General features: G+C 42.4%; 1 protein-coding gene across 2 annotated transcripts in view; it reads left to right on the top strand.

Moving 5' to 3' along the window:
• LOC126412767 (zinc finger protein basonuclin-1-like) overlaps positions 1 to 14,542 on the top strand; it is a 295,072-nt gene that overhangs the window by 23,378 nt on the left and 257,152 nt on the right. For both annotated transcript variants that reach the window (XM_050082521.1, XM_050082522.1), the window contains exon 2: positions 5,998 to 6,083. In XM_050082521.1, the coding sequence (XP_049938478.1) occupies positions 5,998 to 6,083 (86 nt within the window). The remainder of the gene's footprint in view (positions 1 to 5,997; positions 6,084 to 14,542) is intronic.

Raw genomic sequence — 14,542 nt, forward strand, 5'->3', positions numbered from 1 at the left:
ATCCTGTCTTAACGCCCACGCACAGAAGTTAATACGATCCTCATAATTGTTTCCATGCAGTTGTTGATGGAGAGAGATGTGATAGGGATGGAACCTAGGTCAATGGAGAATGCGTAGGACTCTTGCTGACTGACGCCAAATCCTCGTGCGATTGCATTACGCTGAAGCTAACGTGCGGATCAACTGCAAAAGCAGCGAGAACATTAATTTCCCCCTATTCTGTCGTCACTTGTTTTCTTTTGTCATGTTGTCTAGGTGTTACATTATCACTTCCTGTAACTAGTTGAAGAGACTGATAAATAATTGCCGAGATGGTTGACTCTATTGGGATATCTTGCCGGATACACCGTAGTACAATGAACTGCATTCTTCCTGCCCTCTGCATACACCATGTGCATGTTGGCGTTTTTCTGCATTGCTAAAACAAATCTTCCACTCACTGCTTGGACTGACACATACAAACTGACTAGCAAGTTGCAGTGCATTCATGGAACACACAAGCATACTGTGAACAAACATAACAACGTCGTACCGAGAAACTACGCAGCTTGAATGTCACAAACAAGTGTCGCTGTGGGAACTTTTGAAAATACGATATTTCATAAACTACTCGCACTAGAATCGTGAAACATAGGCCACTGACCGCCAACGCATTCTATGAAAACCGCAATACTTGCGATGCAAATTTTAGGTGATTCACCCAGTATATTGAACAGAGTAGGAGAGATAGAGATAGAGAGAGAGAAAGTGTGTTTATGTGTGTGTGTGTGTGTGTGTGTGTGTGTGTGTGTGTGTGTGGTGAGAGAGAGAGAGAGAGAGAGAGAGAGAGAGAGAGAGAGAATACAGTACGACCTTATTTCTTTTTACGCAGTCAAATGATTTTCTTTTTATAAGTAGACAAATACATGGAACATTTCTATTGTCTCCTTCTTTTTATGACTGTCATCTGCCAACTTTAAGAACAGTTACGTAGAAGATTCGTTCCATCTGATAACATTGTACCCAACGACAGGTGAAGCAGACAATAATCTTGTCACTGACGCGCAAAATTTGATGTTCTCTTAAACATAAACTTCCCAGATCCTCTCTATACACTATCACATGTTTCATGTTGTCTTGTACAAAATGAACCTTATGCGTATATCAACTGTCTGTAGCAGTCCGTTGAAATTTTCCAAAATTGTATCTGTAGTGTTTTCGTATAACAGAGACAAGGAATTGAAAGAGTTTCTCTTGGAGGCGGCAGAAAGATCAAGGAAACAGAATGATAGCTCTCTACAATAGCTCCCGATGTACACGAACGGTATTTTGCACTTCAGATCATGTAAAATTGTAGTAAACCTAGAATGTGCTGTTCATTGCGTAGCAGCAGTCATGAATCATGTGCTGCATATCACTTTTTGTAAAAAGATTGTTCGAAAATAGTATATGAACTACACTGGAAAACTGTACTCAAGTGCAGAAAATTTGTGTCAGATTTTATTAAGACTGGACGTTGAACATTTACAAATAAGGGAGACGCGAACGGTCAATGGCTTTTTTGTTGTGAACAGGAAGTCGAAAACTTTGAACGTGAAGATTTCGAAGAAAGATATCAAACCTGATCAAGAAAATTTCAAGATTTGGATTTTGGGGTGGAATTTACTCGCCTCACCTCGGGCATGGATGTGTGTGTTGTCCTTAGGTTAGTTAGGTTTAAGTAGTTCTAAGTTCTAGGGGACTTATGACCTCAGCAGTTGAGTCCCATAGTGCGCAGAGCCATTTGAACCATTTTTTTACTCGCCTCAATCTGCAACTGGTGCGGCCAAAACTGTCGAATTTGGTATTCGAATCCTTTGTCCTGCGTATCTGATCCACTATCAGAGCAGTCTCACCAATCTAGCGAAATAAATCAAACGTACTTAGGAAATCTCAACTCCAACGGAGGTGACATGGTGCTTAAGACCCAAGGGTCCTTTCTCTCAGTCTTGTCTAACTACAAATGTACTCCGTTTCCCATAACTTAGGATGTCGATGGGATGGTAAATTTTGGTCATCCTTTTCCCTGGTGAATCATTGTCCCAAATGATTCACTGCTTTTTACAACTGGAGAGCCTTTACTTCCATTCTCTTCGAAGCCTCCTCAATGCTCTGGTAGGCTGAAACTCCAGTTTTACTGGATGGAAACGGTAACCGAATAATGGTTTAAAACCATTAGCTACATTTAGAAACATTTTTCGCATATGCGGTCGTTGTAAAAATGTAGTTTTTGATGCTAACAGAGGCAGAATGTGCTCATAGCTCATAACTATAGATCTCTATATCCGAAATAGTGCCATTTTATAGAAGTAATATCGGTACTCATACGCTGATAATGTCCTGTTGATGTACAGACCATATCGATACAAAAAGAAAAAGAAGAAAGGCAACCCCACGATCAGGCCCTGAAGACCATGCGACAATCGTCCGACCGCCGCCTCATCCTCAGTCATTCACTATAGAGTGTGGAACTGAGGTGCATGGAGATGGTGGTGGTGGTGGTGGTCGTGGTGTTGATGGTGGTGGTAAGGTCCTATGGGACCAAACTGATGTGGTCATCCGTCCGTAGGCTCACACACTACTAAATCTAACTTAAAGTAACTTACGCTAATGACATCACACACACCCATGCCCGAGGAAGGATTCGAATCTCCGACGGCGGTAGCCGCACGAACCGTGGCAAGGCGCCAAAGACCACGCGGCTACCCAGCGCGGCAGGTGCATGGAATCAGCACAACGCACTCCCAGCCGTTTTCGACGTTTCGACGTTGGGCGGCTACATTTCTCGATATATCAGGATTCCTCGTTTCTATTTTGTACATACCTTTCCTCGGTAATATAACATACCATTCTTTTCACACGTCTTGTCAAATAAACTTATCAAAACGAATATCCATTATTTTTAATAAATCATAGGTATATCTCCTCAGCGAAATTAGATGGTAAGTACTTAACTAGGTTTTGGTGATTTCATTTTCACTTCTTGATATTCTATATATCTCACACATCCGTGTCTCTCTCTCTCTTCATAGAGAAGGCGAGAGACGAATTCATAAAATGGCTTAGTAAATGCGAATAATAATCTGAACCAGATGCAAAAAATGAGGGACATGCTCGAACGAGAATCTTTGAAAATGGTTCTCGAAGTGAATTGGCTTATTGGCTCTTAGGCCAAATCTTTTCCTGCTGTGATACTCAGAACATTCTAAATAAATTATTTGTTTTGTAATTCGCCTTATTATTTTTTGCAGTGATGTGGGAAGCATAATTCTGTGGTATCAGAATCAGTTCTCAATCTTTTTCGGTTCAAAGAAGTTATTTACGGAAAGAGATACAATGTTTTCTCCTGACAAACGTGAGATTTGTCGCTTAAAGATTTAATCTTGCTTACCTCTCTTCGTTTTCCTGTAACTGTAAAATCCCTGTGTTTTCTCTTCAAATGATCTGTGAGTAAATGGAGGAGTCCTTGGCTCACGGTAATCCGGATGGAACCACTGCTTGGCAGAAAGACCATGTACCATCTAATAACGAATGTTCGAAACGTTTCCTTCATGCTTTGACTCTTGGAACAGGTCTAGAGACATACAACAGTGTATCGAGAACGTGATAGTAATAAAAAAGCATTTTGGAGAGAAAATACACTTAGAACGTTTGCAGCGAGGTACTGTCGTTGCAAATTATTCCGAAGAGCAGGACGATTTGAAGATGAAAACCACTTGGCACAAAGACTGACAGATGATCCTTAGAATAAATGAATACAGTGCGACACACGTACGTAGACAGAAAATAAAACAAATATCGTGTGACTATACGATCGGCGATCAGTCTCTGGAATCAGCTGTAGTTGTCACGTAACTAGGAGTATCTGTGCGGAGCAATTTAAACTGCGACGTCCACATAAATCCAGACGTCGAGCAAGGAAGATTACGGAGTGAGATTTACAGGTAAAATGCTGTCGACGTGTAGTTCACCCACAAAACAGGTGTCATACAATACCATCTTTCGCCCTATTCTTGAGTATGGTGCGTTGATCTATAGCTTTACGAAGTACATTTATCGGAAGAGAGGGCAGATTCGAAGAAAATATGCCCTGTTTGTCATGAATCTATGCAGCCAGCGACCAGCTCTCATTTTGCTAAAAGACTTGCAAGGAGACTGTAAATTATTGGAAAGAATGTTGCACTCATATGGACTGTTCATACTATAGTGGGAATCCATACCAAGTAGAAACACGAACAGAGTATGAATGCAGACGAACTAATAAAATCTTTACGGTCGACTTTGTCATATTCAAATGAAAACTCAAAAGCGATCAGTAGAAACGTAAACGATTAAATCTAGATAAGGAACACAAGTATAGATACGTGCAAATCGTATATACTGTTACAGCAATAGTGCTTGGTACTTAAATACTCCACGTGTTTCGTGACTGAAATTTATTTACAAATGCTGTAAGATACATTTCCATCATAGGTAAATTCTTCCGGCGGTGTAGCAGTTGGTATATTTCATGTCCTACTTCGATTCATAAAAACGCTCGTAATCTACAGCTGTTGACTGTCCATTTTCTGAACACGCTTATGATTTCCAGAAACGTAGAAGAGTACAGAGCTCTATACACAGTCATTTAATTACTAATAGAATTAACAGGACATGGCAAATGTTCTACATTGTACTACAAAGTAAAGAAACTAAGTAATGTTGACAACTGTCTGGATACTGATAGGAATAAAATTCCGTGTACAGGCAAAGAAAGATCTTTTGTTCCATATATCAAAAGGTCTGTCAGCATGTGAGGCCCCTCTTGATCTCTTAAACCCTTTGTACACCAGCGACTTGCTTGTGCCGATTGGAAAGTGAATCTACTGCAGCGCCGGCAGCGTTTGTTTCTGTACTGAGTCTCGCTTGTCACAAGTGCTCGTCTTTGTTTACACGTTGCCGCCAAAATTGTGTATGCCAAACGCTATCTGCTGCACTGATGTCCCGATTGGTGCAGAAAGATTTTGTGTCAGATACCCGTCAACAAAACGTCACGTTCCCATTAGACAAATTGGCAACATGTCTTTGTTTAGCTCTGTATTGAGTTGTGAAAGTGAAGTGATGAGGGACGGTCCGTCTCACAGAAAGTTGGAATATAGTTATATAATAATAGTAGAGTTAATTAACGGTGAAAATAGAATTCATGAGCAGTTTCGGGGCCAATGGTCGAATGGTTTGTTTTGTATACTGCTAGGAACTCAACGACTGGAAAAATGTGTCTTAGACACATTTCGAGATATCAACATTCATTTGCTCAAGAAAATATGTACATTCAGATCACACCAAACAATACTGAGAAGGCATTGCGTAGTGCCATTTCGCTTTATCTTTCTTGCCTTATTTTCTCTGTAAGGGCCAGATAATATAAGAAGTGTATTTTTCTCCTTAAAAAGAGCTATTTCTTTAAAGAAACAGTTCTCATTGCTGTTTTTACTTATTGCATATAGCAGGCTTTTGCTCAGGTATTGTAAAACTTTTTCCATCAGGTTTTTGGTTACTCTTGTGAGACAACCATCTCAGAAAAAGTGTAGAGTCGTCATGCAACAGCCGCCATTTTTGACGAAAACAGAGAATAGAATAAAGAATAATAAGACACAAAAGCACAAAGTCCGTTACTATGCCGTGAGTGGTCACTGCGTTAAATAGATTAACTTTCGATGTTCAATGACGACACCAACACTGCCCGTTTAAACGCATGCGCAGTCTTCAGCTTGTTCAGGATTGCAGAACTTTGTACTCGGCACAGTCACCTGATCACTGGCGTTGTTGGTGAAACTGACATGTGAAGTGCTCCGTCACAACCAGTCAAGTTAAATGAGAAAGACGCTCGTACAGAACAGGTTGTAGAATGAACGTCACGATGGTAGGGCACAGTGATCTCCACTGTTGGCTGCAGTGTGGACGTTCTACTTGTCGGAATGAAACATATTTTGTTTGCAGGCGAGGACTACCGGCTGCAGGCGCCCAGAGCTGAGGCTGGCCAATCAGCGCCGAGCCCTTCGCCGACTGGCGGGCCTGTGGAAGGGGTAAGTGTGATTACCCGCCACACACCTCTCCGGCGCAGCTCTCCTCACAACGCATTCTCCACCTGCGATCACTCTCTCTCTCTCTCTCTCCGTGCATGATACGCCACGCATTATGCCTTCATTTTCAACCCCCTCCAACATCCGCTCGTCACGTTGTTCACCAGACGAACAATGGCCATGTACTGTACACAGACAGCTTGCACGTGCGCCGTCTGACGTCCAGAGCCTGACGTTGGACGGTGCGTATGTATTACGTAATTGCAGATCACACAACCTTTGTCTTCGTGAGGGCTCGTAGCATAGCTATCACGATCGTTTCCTGGCAATGGTGTTTGTTTCTTTACGGCACTACAACGTTATGATCGCAGTTTGACATTCCCTGAGTAGTGTGGTAGTGACACTTTACATCGACTGATCAAGGTTAAGTGAAATATACAGCTGAGATTAAGTCATCAAGTTGTGCGTCTAACTAATGATAATTGGATAAGAAATTAATTTATGTTGCCATGTATCATGATAATGAACGGTTCTGTTTCTTGTTGGCTGAAAACGATATACACAAAAACATGTGAAATAAATCTTCCACGCTGCCGCAAAGTAGTTGGATTCTTCATAGAAGCAAATGTCACATTTTGATTTCACAAAAATCTCTGATATCCTGAAACTGTTCACAAGTAAGATGACTTAAAAATATTCTCCAACATTCGCTTAAATGTCCTCTCTTCGACAAAATCCTGCAGCCTACGTCTACATGTATAATCCGAAAGGCGTTGTAAAGTGCACGGTGGTGAGTACATCGCGACAATATTGTCGATTTTCTTTCCTGTTCCTTTCACTTATTGTGTGGGGGAATACTGACTGTCGAGATCGCTCTCTGTCATTCTCCGTAATGCACGTACACCCTAGGCCAACGAAGGCCAACGAACGACAGATGGTTCTTATGGCTCTGAGCACTATGGGACTTAACAGCTGAGGTCATCAGTCCCCTAGAACTTAGAACTACTTAAACCTAACTAACCTAAGAACATCACACACATCCATGCCCGAGGTAGGATTCGAAACTGCGACCGTCGCGGTCGCGCGGTTCCAGACAGAAGCACCTAGAACCGCTTGGCCACTTCGGTCGGCTCGAACAGCAGAGACTGGATTCAGCCGAATATTGGACGGTGACGTACTGGCAGTCGAATTCTCATCCACACAAACGAAGGGTTTGAGGCCAAGCGATACGGTCATGTGGAATCGCAGTTGGCTCGTAACTTGCCGTCGTTGCTCCTGTGTTCAAATGGCTCTGAGCACTATGGGACTTAACTTCTGAGGTCATCAGTCCCCTAGAACTTAGAACTACTTAAACCTAACTAACCTAAGGACATCACACACATCCAAGCCCGAGGCATGATTCGAACCTGCGACCGTAGTGGTCGCGCGGCTCCAGACTGTAGCGCCTAGAACCGATCGGTCACATCGGCCGGCAGCTCCTGTGTTGTTAGTGTTGTCAAGTAGCGTAGTAATTATGTATCCATTAATAGTCACTCAAAGTTTCATTCGTTACCTTCGTCATTTACGACGACAAGATAACATTAAAGCCACCATTTTCTTATCCATGTCGTGCATATCACTCTCTAATGGCTGAGTTATTTTCGTTCAAGCCTCTAGTCTTTTCAGTTTATTTTTATAATCGCAGTTCGTAGGGGCCGATTAACATTCCTGTTCACGATAAGGCTCTATCAGCTTTAATGCTGTCTCTATATTCCAATCTACACTCCAGTAGCCGGCCAGGGTGGCCGAGCGGTTCTAGGCGCTTCAGTCCGGAACCGCGCGACCACAACGGTCGCAGGTTCTAATCCTGCCTCAGGCATGGATGTGTGTGGTGTCCTTAGGTTAGTTAGGTTTAAGTAGTTCTAAGTCCCATAGTGCTCAGAGCCATTTGAACCATGCACTCCGTTATTTTTAAAGACAGTAAAAACACATCCTTACCGAAGGAAACAGCGAATGTTGAAGTTTTTCACGATAGCCGCATTTAGTGTTTTATTGATGGTTTTGCTCTTTAATGTAACAGTCAACTTCTCTACTTCAAACTGTAAATTCCAGAGCTTCTGCTGATGCTCGTTCGACTTAAAGAGCGAAACTGGTCAATAAAGTAAACTAAGTGCGACTTGTGACTGACCTTAAATACACACCCAATTTAGAGGCACACTGAGGTGACAAAAGTCAAGGGCTAGCAGTACGCACATACACAGATGACGGTAGTATCACGTGCACAAGGTATGAAACGGCATTGTATTGGCGAAGAAGTCATTTCGTCTCAGATGATTCATGTGAAGACGTTCTGGAGGGAATTAACAGAAATCGAACGCGGTTCGATATTTGGAGCTAGGTGCATGAGACATTCCATTTTAGTAGTCGTTAGGGAATTCAATATTCCGACGTCCTCAGTGTCAGGAGTGTGCCGAGAATACAAAATTTCAAGAATTACTTCCCACAATGTTCAACACAGTGGCCGAGGGCCTTCTCTTAACGACTGAGAGAAGCGGCGTTTGCATATAGTTGTTAGTGGTAACAGACAAGCAACATTGAGTGGAAAAATCGCAGAAATCAATGTGTGACGTACAACGAACGTATCCGTTAGGACACTGCGGCGAAACCCGGCGTTAATGAGCTTTGACAGCAGACGACCAACGCGGATGCCTTTGCTAACAGCACAACAGTACCTGCAACGCCTCTCCTGGGATCGTTATTATATCGGTTGGACACCAGACCACTGAAAAAGCGTCGCCTGGTCAGATGATTTCAGTTTGTAAGAGCTGATTGCAGTGTGGCGCAGACCCCACGAACCCATGGACTCAAGCTGTCATCGAGGCACTTTGCAAACTGGTGTTGGCTCCATAATAGTGTCGGCTGTGTTGACATGGAATGGACTGGGTCCTCTGCTAAGAGGGACTTGGAGCCGTTTTCAGCCATTTATAGACTCCATGTTTCCAAACAACGACTTTATGTCATCCGGCCACAGTTGTTCGTGACTTGTTTGAGGAACATTCTGGACAATTCGAGTGAATTTTTTTAGCCACCCAGACCGCCCGACACGAATCCCATCCAAAATCTGTGGGAATGAATCGAGAGGTCAGTTCGTGAACAACATCCTGCACCGCCAAATCTTTCGCAGTTATAGACGGCTATAGAGGCAGCATTTCTGCAAAGGGGTTCCAACGACTTGAGTCCATGTCGCGCCGAGTTGGTGCACTGCGTAGTGCAAAAGGAGTTCCGACACGATATTAGGTGGTTCCCATGACTCCTGTCACCTCAGTGCATATATTCCGAAAATCATTGTAAAGTGCACGGTGGAGAGTACATGGTGCCAACACAATCGATTTTCTTTCCTCTTCCATTCACGTATTGGGCGAGGTAATACTGACTGTACATATCGATATCTGACCCTCTTTGTAGCGGAGCGGTCAGCGCGGCGTGTGGAGGAGCACGTTTCGATTCCCGGTAGCGTCAGGGACTTTCGTTGGTGGGAGAAGCGGGGACTGGTACAGGCTGCAGTCAGCCTTGTTAAGCCTCTGAGGAGTTACTCGACAGCTTATTAGCGGTTCCAAGGTCAAGAACCAGACAACAATCGGGAGAGCGGAGTACCATCCACATGCCTGTCCATACCGCATCCAGTGACGCATTTGACAGAAGGTGTGGCGGTCTGTCTGCCCCGATTGGTCCAGTGCGACCATAGGGCGGAACATTTCATTACCTTATGTCGCCCTATACGAGCCTTAAACTCAGTTATTTCATTCTGATAAACCACAAACGAACTCTACGATGGTGGTAGCATAATGGTCGCAGAGTCTTCTTCCAATACAGAGCCTCTAAATTTAGCCAACAACTTTTCGCAAGAACAACGTCGTCTTTCTAGCAAAGATTCGCATTTCAGTTCCCAGGGCATTTCTGTTGCACTATCGTGTGGGCTGTACTGACCTCTTAAGAACCCAGTAGCAGATCTCTAAATTCATTGACGTCTTCAGTAGGGACATAAGCTGAAATAATAAATTAAAACTTGTGCCACAGCAGTGTCTTGAGTTCGAGTATCTTGCTTGTTAGACAGATATACTAGCCACTACACTACGGTGCTATTACGGCTACCGCCCTGCACACCTGGCCGCCCTAGTCGCACGCACTCCCTAAAACAAACGTCAGTCCACGTCATTTGCATATTTTCCCCTTCTTAAATCGTCAGTATTGCCGAGGCTCTCCAACATTGGAGTAACACTCCAGCTTTGTACGTAATGAGGAAAGTCTGCCTTTACCTCAGGCATAGGTGATCTATTGAAGTGGTGCAACAACATTTTTCGGGAGACATTTGAGTCTCTACTTTATCTTCGATTAGTTCACCTATGTCTGAGGTACAGACAGGATTTCCAAACTACGTACAAAGCTGGGGTGCTGTTCCAATATCAGAAAGTCTTGGCAAGATCAGTAGTTTATGAAGGGAAAATAGGCTGAAGATGTGAATTGAGGGTTGTGTTTGGGAGGTCAGTGGACCAGAGTAGTCCATGCAGCTGTGGAAACCACAATACGGCGGCGGTGTAGTGGTTAGTACGCCTGCCACGTAAGACAGAGACCCACGTTGTTATCTGCCGTGTCTTGAGTAGCCACTACACTACGGTGGTATTACGGCTACCGCCCTGCACACCTGGCACGGTAGCTCAGCGTATTCGGTTAGAGAGTTAGTTACCCTCTGTACTAAAAAAAAAAAAAATAAAAAAAAAAAAAGAGTGAATGGACCGACTAACAACGTAAACGGGTGTCATCGGACGTCGGTCTCAAACAAATTCAAAGAAAAATATAGAAGAAAATGAGACTAAGAAAATGCAGGCTGTGGGACAAATTTTACTTCATTACTTCAGCTTGTATCCTTATCGGAGGTAAAGTTGAGACTCATATATCTGCAGGAAAATGTAACTCTATCACTTTGACTGTTTTTATGCCTTCCTGATTAGACCCCTAAAACCGGACTATTACTTACGAATCCATCTCACTAGGTTCTTCTAAGCTATTTCCTTTGCGCAATATTACCCCTAAACACACGAGACTCCCAAGAAAGGCGAAATACGGGGCATAAGCTTTCTGCACTGTTGAAATGCCAATTACGTTTTGTGTACAAGCAAATGTTGAGCTACCAGCAGATGCTTGAAGATGAGGCCAGTTGTCTCTAAGGCTAAAGCCTTCTTATGACGTTTCAACACACACAGTTTAGTTAGGAATCTCGAAATAAACTGTAATTCCCTACGTATAAGGGGCAGTCAGATGAAAACTAGACAGGTGGAAAATAGTAAGAAAACTATTATTTCAAAAGTAATCTCCATAACTCTTAATACATTTATCCCACTGTGAGCCAAGACAGTCAGCAGCTTCATGGAAAACTGTTTGCGGTTGCCTAAGGAACCATGACTGTACTCAGGCATCCACCTCTTCGTCCGAAGTAAATTGATGACCAAGAATGTCTATCTTCAAAGATGGAAATATGAAAGAATACGGAAATCGCACGGAGTTATATCACGACTGTGAGTATAATCACGTGGGCCTGCCCATATGTTGCCAAGATTACTTCGACTACGCTGCAGAATTTTCTCTGGGAATCCCCTACACATCCTCCATACAGTCCGATCTCTCCCCAGTCGTCAATTTTTCTTCTTGACAAATAAGGCGCTTCATCCTGATTGGGGTTCATTGGTAAATCCGTCTGAAGTTTGGGCACTGGAGGTGTTCAGCTTTAACCGTGGATTACGCACTGCACAGTTTAACACAGTTTGCAACGCGAAAATTAGCCTCATACTACGCGTCTGAAGCTTTTTTCTGTACGTTGGAAACGCTTAGCAGGAATTTTCAGGTATTAATAAATCACACGGATGACAATACTCCGTCATACATTGTGGTACGAAGTTAAACTTCCGTAGATCATTATTGCCTGAGCTATAGGTTGCTTTCCGAAGACAAAATTTGTGTGAAACTATCGTAAAATCTTTTTTACCACACTGTTCAGCAGTTAGCGCCTGGAGAACAACGAAATTATGGGAACACTGCCCAAGAATTCTTTGGTACCCAGAAGAGTAACCAACGGGTACGATTAATAAAACTCGAATACATCTGGTGCGCAGTCTTACCCTCTCCTTCAACCCTTGTTGCCTAACTCTATATACGTACAACAATACACACAACTACTAAGTAACAGGGAACTATGCGGCAGGCACTTTCCATAACGTCTGCTCCATAAAAGAAATAAGGAGATCATCTGCAGGCGCCGGTGCTTTTGTGGCAGCAAACTGCTGGCTGTTAAGGGATACAGGTGTCTGAGAGACTAACGCCACGAGAGGATGGAATAAAGGACACGAACGCACTATCATCAGGCACTTTCGCTACGCTAAGGGGCGGCATGGGTAAATACTGGAGTATCGTTACGATACCTCGGTACACAGGAATGACCGGGAGGAGCAACGGCGGTGGGCAGAGCGGTCAGGTACGCCACCGGAAGCGCTGCTGAAGTGCCACAGATGCTCAAAAACGGAGAGAATGAAAATAATCAGATGCTTGAATGGGCAACTGGACTTGCGAAGAGGGCAAGTAATGACATTGTGCGCTAAAGGCCGAATGTAAATCTGTGGTACTATACGTTGTTATTTAACGTTGTTACTAAAAGTCTAGAGAACAACTACATCGATTTACTTCAGATTTTTACACAATACTGTAATAAATGTTCGGATGGACGTGAGCTGCATATTTTTTAATATATATGGTGCATAGATCTATATTTACCATATAAGCGGGTGACCGTCATAAAAAATCTCGACAAATTGTTGTCTAGTTTACTTCTGATATTTGCGCTATACTGCAATAAACCTTCGGATGGACGTAGGTCACAAATTTTAAATATTCGTGGTACACAAATATATATTTAAAGTCTGCACTACTGTTCAAAGAAATGTCGTCACTTACATTGTTACCAAAACTGTCTAAAAGTTCTTGACTGATTTACTTCAAATTTTTACACAATAACCCAATGAAATATCGGGCGGGCGTCAGTTACATTTTTAATTTAGTTCAGACTTTTAGCAACACTTTACTAAAAGTTCGGACGGACATAATCTACATTAAAAAAAAATGATATTTACATATGTACGTAATAACTTATGAAGAGGAAATATTGGTACCAAAAATCCCGAAAATTTACTGAACGATAGACTTCTAATTTTTACACGATATTATATATATATATATATATATATATATATATATATATATATATATATATATATATATAAGTTGTTAGCAAACACCTCGAAAAGTTCTCGGTCGACTTACTACAAATTCTTACACGACCGTTGCAACTTTTTTTTCAAAATATTCAAACAAGCACTTGGACAGACATAGGAAACATATAGGGAAAAACTGTCAGTGGATATCTCGAAAAGTTCTTGACCGACTTACTTCAAATTTTTGCACAATACTCTAATAGATAATCAGACGGACGCAGCCTGCTTATTTCTTATTTAAAGAGGAATCTACGGGTTTTCCTTCCAAACTAACTCGAGAAAGAAAACGCTGTGCTGTCATAATGTGCCGTTTCATTTTCTTTGTGGCAGTAATATTTAACTACAACAGCAGGGCATTTAAAGCTTTAGAGAGATTCTTGCTCCTATATGTATTCTTCCCCCTTATTATAAACATAAATGTTTACACATCTGGGTGATATTTTGTTTTCTTTGCCACAGTCGATTTTAACAGAAAATACGAAAACTGTATACGTGGGTTATCGCCTTATGATTATTAGGCTTCGTGCAAAGCTCTGTAATCCCACCAGTTTGTAAATTAAAACGATTTGAAAGGTTGTAATTGAAACTACTGCGCTCACAGATCCAGCAGTTGGAGAAGTCTTTCTCATACCCCGTATACCAATGATTCCAACCGATTTACCCATTTATTTTAAGCGACTTCAATTTCCAGTCAAGTTTTCGTTAGCTATAACAATAAACATAGCTCAAGGTCAGTGAGAGGTGGCGAAGAGGTGATGTAAAGAGTGGAGGAAGGTGAGGAAATGGTTATAGAAAGAAGGAAAGAGGAGACCGACAGAGAGAGAAGAGAGGAGAAGGCGGAGAGAGACAGGGGGAGGAGGAAGTGGAGAAGATGAGTGAGGAGGAGATGAACGGAGAGAGGGAGAGGGGAGAAGGATATCAGGACGTATATGCAACTCACATCCATATTTAGCAATTTCGAAGCGTTGTCGGATTCATTAGATGTCGAAATAAGAACACATTTCAGATCATGTCATGTGGACTAAAGAACAATGTAATATGTAAGCATTAGCCCTTTCTATATCTATGTCTACATTATGCAAGATAAGTTACAGCGTCCAACTGAGGGTACCTCCTGTACCACTGTCACTTACCCCGTACCTGTTCCAGTCGCCAAAGGTTCAC

This window comes from Schistocerca serialis, chromosome 7 (genome assembly GCF_023864345.2).
Source record: "Schistocerca serialis cubense isolate TAMUIC-IGC-003099 chromosome 7, iqSchSeri2.2, whole genome shotgun sequence".
Lineage (NCBI taxonomy): Eukaryota > Metazoa > Arthropoda > Insecta > Orthoptera > Acrididae > Schistocerca > Schistocerca serialis.